Source organism: Chaetura pelagica, unplaced genomic scaffold (genome assembly GCF_000747805.2).
Source record: "Chaetura pelagica isolate M959 unplaced genomic scaffold, ChaPel_1.0 scaffold625, whole genome shotgun sequence".
Taxonomy (NCBI): domain Eukaryota; kingdom Metazoa; phylum Chordata; class Aves; order Apodiformes; family Apodidae; genus Chaetura; species Chaetura pelagica.
The window spans coordinates 1481344-1487939 of record NW_009953499.1 but is presented as its reverse complement, the minus strand read 5'-3'; the positions used below and the strand labels follow the sequence as shown (position 1 = coordinate 1487939).

Below are 6596 nucleotides of genomic sequence, written 5' to 3'. Positions count from 1 at the left end.
GGGGCAGCTCACGATGGCTCCGTGCCCTCCAGTGCCTGAATTTCTCTTCCCCTGATGCAGACGTTGACAAATAAATAGCTCTTTTCTGCTTGGGCTCTTGCATAGTGGAAAAAAACGTCTGACCTGATTGGAGAGAGGAGTCCTGGGCTGTGGAAACCCATGGCTTCCTTGGCAAACGTGCCCATGGCCAAATGCCCACACTTGCACCCTGTCCGTGTTGTCCTGCTGGTGGCCACCTTATTTCAGTTCCATTTCTGAGCTGGATTTGATGGCCTTTCTCCTGGCTGAGGAGAGCTTGACTCCCAGGATGATGGCAGTGAGGAGGAGGACGAGTGCCAGGGCGAGCAGGACCCAGGCACCCGCCGTGGCTTGGTCTCTGGCAAGGGACATGCCCAGGAAATCAGTCTGGTTCGAGTCAGCTTGGGCTGGAGTGGCTGGAAAATGGAGAAATGAGGGACATGGTTGGTGCTCGTGGCTCTGGGCTGGGGTGTGTTGGGTCACCAGCTCTCTCTTTGCTGGGCTCTTGGATGCTGTGTCCCCTTTAGGCTCAGTTCCATGGGAAATCAAGGAGAAGAATCCAAACACCCTGTGGCTTTTCAGGTGGTCAAGGGGCACCAAGACAACTCCATCTCTCCCACATGCCCCATCCTGGCCCTGGTGAGGCCAGTGCTCTGCCCCATCATGGACCTGCTGTGCTTGGCTGAGCCCCACGTACCTGTGTAAGGAGTCCAGCTGTACTCAGGCCAGCCCAAGACCTCCCCATTCTTCTCATTCTCCTTCTCCAACCATGTCATGAGTGGCTCAAAGTAGCTCATCAGGGCATCAGCTGACATGTTGGGCTGCCCCGTGATGAGCTCCATGGCTTTGGGCCATGGCTTGCTGAAACCCAACTTCAGGGCATCCCTGTAGCAGGAGAAAGCAGCTCCAGTGGGTTCTGTCACCTCTTGGCCACCAGCCCTTCCCTTTTCCCCAGGGCTTGGGGGTACAGCCTGTGTCCCCAACACCAAAGGGCTTCCCAGAACATAGGGAAGGAGGTTTGGCTTGGGGGAAAGAGGGAATTTAGGTGGATTCAAGCCCTCCAGTGAATCCAGCTGGCTGCGGGAGCAGTTCCTGGGCGAAAGGGTTAATTTTGCAAGTGCATTTCTGGAAGCGAGGGAGTGTTTTCCCTAAGGAGCTGAGGAGGAGGAAGAGGAGGGAGGGAGCCTCCCACCTGCCAGGGTCCCAGCTACCATCTAGTGGCTGTTTGTGCAATCACAGCCCCAGCACCCAGCCCAGGGTGCCCCTGCTCGGGGTCCCCTCTGCCCACACCCCAGGGCTGGGAACCAGAGCATCCCATGCGGGGTCAGGAGGGGATGGGTGACTCTTGCCTCCTGTCTTGCTGGTTTGGCTTTAAGGTATTTGGGGACATCAACGCCTTGGCTCTGCCCTGCCCACACACCTACCCCAAGACCTTCCCAGCCTCCTTGGACTGGTAGATGTCACACGTGTGCAGGGGACCCTTGTGCCCGGCTTTGTCACAGAGTGCTTGGTGGAACTGGAACTGGATCACGAAGCTGACAAAGTACCTGGAGGAGGTGGAGAAGGGTGAGGACATGGACCCTACTAGTGGCTGTGCATTGGAGGATGTGGTCCCCCTCATGCCCTGGTTGCACCCTCCCAAACCTGGAGGAGCCTCACTGGCTTTGGAGCTCCACCTGCATCAACTCAGTCCAACCTGCTGATGCTATTTCTCCTCTAACAAGTGTCTTGTGGCTGCCTGGGTGGATGAGCCCAACCTTCTCAGACAGGGAGAAATCCCCTCAAATCCAGCCTTCTCCTCCAAAGCTCTGTCAGGGTCCTTGGAACTACCCAGCACCCTCAGGCTGGTACCACCAACTATCCCCCCAGCCATGAAACAAGGTGCCACCACTGGCATCTGAAGTGGAGATCCTGTTTCTGTGTCCAAGTGGTGTCCCTTCTGCCCAGCTCACTCACCTGATGTAGGGGACGTTGGCAGGGATGTGAAACTTTGCCCCAGGGTCAAAGTCATCCTCAGACCTTGGTACTGGTGGGCACAAGCCCTGGTACTTCATCCTGGGCAGGAGAGGGAGAGTTAGTCCAGCAGAGGGAGGAGAAGGTGTGGAAAGATGGGAGAGGGAACAGGGTGAGGGGCTGTGCATCCCATCGTGTCCCACTGCAGCCAACTGGACCACGGGCAGAAAACACCCCGTGGGATGATGGCCAAGGCCCTTGCACCAAAGAGGGGGTCTGAATTCAAGCACACCTGAGATTCCACCACTGCTGGTTGTACTCATCCTCCTGGATCCTCCCATCAAACACCTTCCAGCGCCACTGGTCCATCAGGTAACCGAAGGGCAGGAAGGCGAGTTTGTCCAGGGCGATGCTCATCAGGTAATTGATGTCACTTTCTGCCCAGGGTGGGAAGGTGTGACCAAGGCACTTCTGTACCCACCTCTCCACCCCATGTGGGTCTTTCTGCCCAAGAGCAGGGTGTCCCCACCAGCTCGTGTCCCCTCCATGCACACAAAGCCCTGGCCCCTTCCACCCTGCCCAACCCATCCTGACCCTCCGTGTTCCCCCCCAGCCCCACCTTTGTCCTGGTGCTCCCCTGCCCAGCTCACCTTGGTTCTCAGTGACTTGGTCCAGCAGTTTGATGCTGTGCAGGTGTTTGGGGGTGGAGACAGACAAGGCCATGACATCCCCAATGGCCTCATGGAAGCCAGGATTGGCTCCATCACGGAATGAGATGGGCTGGTTCATGTACTGCAGGAAGTACTGGACGTGGCCCATCTCGTGGTGCACTGTGATCAGGTCATCCATGTTCACCACGGTGCACTGCTTGATCCTGGGCCAGGGTGGGGGAGAAGGGAGGACAGTGCTGGGGTGAAAATCTCCAGGAATGATCACACCCCTTTGAGCTACTTTTCCCTTTCCACATGCCCTCTCCACATCTGATGCCAGGCTGGGCAGGTCCTAGTCCATTAGGTTGGTCTCTGTCTTTTCTCCTGCATCTCCTGCTGCCCCTGCCCGTTCACTTTCCTTGCTCATTGGCATTTCCACTCTCCATGGCAGGGAGAGGAACCACTGGCTGCCCTCCATCCTCCACGGGGGTTCCTGCCAGCAATCCTGGTTACCAGTGACAATGCCAGAGTGGGGCTGCCACAGCCAGAGGACAACAGACACTGTGGTGGCACCTGGCCATGTGTCCTTATACCACCCAGACGTTGCTATCTGCCCCAGCACAACCTAAGCTGAGACCACCACTTGCTCCCCATGGGCACCTGAAGTCCTTGCGGTTGTAGAAGTCCCAGGCTGAGGCATGACACACCACCTCCCTCCCATCTGCTGGCTTCTCCAGCATGGACTTGTCCCAGAACTCCTGTGGCATGGGGATGAGGCCCAGAGAGGTGAAGAAACGGTTTGACTCTTCAAACATCCTCCTGGGTGTCCAGCCCTGGGGAGAAAGCAGACAGAAGAGCTGGTGAGGGGCAGTGGGGACTGGGGAGGATGGGAGGCCAGGGACAGGTCTGTTCCTCTAGGAAGGGACATCTTCTGGGGGCAGCTAGAGCTGGATCCAGCCCTTGGCAGATCCAGGTGGGGAGAGAATATGGATGAGCCATGGAGGTTTTGGGCAGCACCCAGAGCATTTGGTAACATGGGTGGTGGCAGTGGCCAAAGGGTGCTGGGTTCCAAGGGGCTTCCCCTGAGCAGCCTGGGATAGCACTGACCTGTTGTTTCATGGCTGGGGTGGCATCCACCTTGGTGGCATCTGGGAAAGGCATCACCAGGTCGAAAATATTGGACCACGACTGTGCCCACATGTTGCCTGAGAAGCACAGGAGGACAATGTGTGGCAGGAGGGAGACAGGGAGAGAAGGGCAAAGGCAACCAGTTACTCCTGACTCCTGCACAGAGTGGGTCACCCTGTCTGGCCCCTGGGTGACACAAGCAGGAGCCCATCCATGCAGGAGAGGTCATGCTGAGTGTGTTGCCCTTCCCTGGGTCTCAGCCCTTCAGCCAGAGCTGGACAGGGACCAGCCTCAACTCTTGGCAGGACTTGGAGCAAACTGTGCCTGGTGGGAGACATGGTCCTTCAAGGGCCTAGTAAAGCCTTTACCTAGCAGGTGAGCAGGGATGGGACCCCTCAGGTTGATGTGCTCTGCTCCATACTTTTTGTAGAGGGCCCGGCGCACGTAGGCGTGCAGGTTGAGGTACAGGGGTTGCAGCTGCTGGTACAACCTCTCCAGATCTTCCTCGAAGGTGGGTGTCTCATACAGGGATCTCCAGTAGTCCCCGTTGTCCTTGTAGCCTGTGGTGGGGAAAGAGAAGAAGCTATTGACACTGTGCCTGTTGGGCAAGAGTCTGTCTTGCTGCTTAGGCACCCTAGGTCCCTCCAGATCTATGAGACAATGGATCTCGTGGGAGCTGGTGGGACCTCCACAGCCTCAAGATTTTGGCCATGTGTTGGACAATCAGCCCAATCCTCTGCTCACAGGGTGCTAAGACCAAGGTGGATCTCTAAGGGAGCAGGACACTGACCATTGAGCACAGCTGCCTTGTTGCTCAGTTCCACGTATCTCTTGTAGTTGTTCTTGATCTTCTTCCCAGAAGCATCTCGCCAGCCCTTCCAGGCAAAGAGGAGCTCATCATAGTCCCGGGAGGTGGCCATGATGTCTGTGAGGTCTGAAGAGAGAACAGTGAAACCCAAGTGATGCTGTGGGATAAGCTGGACTGACACAACGGTGCTAGACCCAACGTGCTGCTCAGAACCCATCCCAGAGGGAGGACCCCTCCACCTTTCTGCATGTCTCTGATAAAAAAAACCCCTCTTTCTGGGCCTGTTGGAGGTGACTCAGTGAACCAGATCTTACCAGGATCCAGGGGGTGACAGATCTTGTTCTCTCTGCAGACCTTGGCTACGCTGTACGTGGTCTCCATGTCTGAGAGGAGGGTGTTGTACTGCAGAGAAAATCACACCCTGTCACCTGGTTGTCCCTGCTTCTGCTCTTGGACAGTGTCACAGCCCCGTGGTTTCCTTTGGTCCCTTCCAAGGCCAAGTGTGACCTCAAATGGGAGTGAAGTGTCCATACAGGAGGGGCTAAAGCCACCAAGCAACGTGCCACTGCCCCTGAGCAGCCAGACTCTGCTGCAGCCTGGGGTGGGAAATCTTGGAGACAAGGATCACACCTTTGTGTAGGCGGTCCCAAACTATCACCTTGCTCGAGGGCAAGGGGTGACTGCCCAGTGGCATTTCCTAGAAGCTGGGAGAAGCCTGTGTCCCCACAGGAGGTGGTGGCAGGGGACACCCCATCCTGCCCTGCTCACCTCCTTCAGCTCGTGCTCAGGCAGGGCTGCCCTCTCAATGACACTCAGCTTCTTGAGGATGCGTGTGACACTTGGGTCCTGGAAGTCAGAGGGGTCGAACTGCCTGGCCCTCATGCCATACTCTAGGGTGTGCCTGGACATGGCCAAGTTCTTGTCCAGCTACAAGGGTAGGAGAGGACAGGAGTTACTTTGAGGAGATCCCCGAGACACAGACCATCACTAGAAACACCACCTGGCATGTCATGAGTGACAACCTCCCCGTGGCTGCCCTTGCAGGTATCCCATGGCATGATGAGGGTTTTCATGGAAAAGGCACCTCCTGGGTGAGAACATTCCCCCTCAGAAAGGGGCAGAGGCTGCTCCAGTTTTCAGAGCTCATCTGAAACATGCCTGGGGGACCAGCTGCCTGCCTTGGCTGTTGTATCTCCCTGCACCAAACCCCAAGGTGGTTCCCATACCATGATCTGCTTGTTGTGGTCAGTGATGTTGGTGTTGTAGACCCAGGAGGCCTCAGTGTAGGAGTTCCACACCACCTCGGCCGTGCTGTTGTACTCAGACAGGAAAGCTTTGGCTTCTGCTTCATCTGCTATTTTGTCTAGAGGAGGAGAAAGATGGGAAAGGGGAGTCAGGAGAGTTGGTCTCTCTGCAAGAGCACCACCCCATGGAGAAGACATGGTTGAGCTCTGCTTAAAACTTCAGGTCCAGTGGAGGGTGCTACAACCTGGAAGCAGGTTGAGCCAAGAAATGGGGGCAAGAGGGGTCCTGCTGGGGGTGTCCCTTTGGGCAGGACAGGAGAACAGGACATGCTGTGAGCCCTACACCCTCTCACTTAGGCAGCAAAGATGCAGCTGACCCATCCCACCAGGACTGATGGGCCACAGATTCAGGCAATGGTAGGTCAAGAGGTTGGTTCCTGGCACCTGCTTCCTGGGAAGCAACAACACCCTGTGGGGCTCCTTGTGGAGATACCTATTTCTCCTTCCTGACATGGAGACCTCCCCTACCCACAGCAGAGACCTCCTTTTGCACTGTCCTTCCTGGGACATCCTAGTGAGGGAAGACCTCTTCCTGCCCCTCCCCAGAGCCAGGATGGAGCTCCAGCCTTACCAATGCCCTCAGGGTAGCCTTCAGGGACAGGGGGACGCCAGTCAAATTCAGGCCAGCCCAGAACCTCATTGGTCTTCTTGTTCTGCTCCTGAAGCCACTTGGTGACAGGGCTGAAATACTCCAGGAGGGGCCCAGCATCCATCTTATCCGTGCCAGTGAGGTTC

The 6596-nt window shown here is 56.6% G+C and overlaps 1 protein-coding gene across 1 annotated transcript in view; it reads right to left on the bottom strand.

Annotated features, from left to right (window-relative positions):
- Positions 1-237: 237 nt before the first annotated feature.
- Positions 238-6596, bottom strand: part of ACE (angiotensin I converting enzyme) — a 17700-nt gene continuing 11341 nt past the window's right edge. The window contains exons 13-26 of the mRNA XM_009999346.1: positions 6433-6596; positions 5784-5920; positions 5326-5484; positions 4872-4959; positions 4540-4683; positions 4118-4309; positions 3729-3826; positions 3282-3454; positions 2622-2845; positions 2264-2408; positions 1975-2073; positions 1443-1565; positions 716-903; positions 238-434 (exon numbers count right to left, since the gene is read on the bottom strand). Coding sequence (XP_009997648.1) covers positions 238-434; positions 716-903; positions 1443-1565; positions 1975-2073; positions 2264-2408; positions 2622-2845; positions 3282-3454; positions 3729-3826; positions 4118-4309; positions 4540-4683; positions 4872-4959; positions 5326-5484; positions 5784-5920; positions 6433-6596 — 2131 coding nt within the window. The remainder of the gene's footprint in view (positions 435-715; positions 904-1442; positions 1566-1974; positions 2074-2263; positions 2409-2621; positions 2846-3281; positions 3455-3728; positions 3827-4117; positions 4310-4539; positions 4684-4871; positions 4960-5325; positions 5485-5783; positions 5921-6432) is intronic.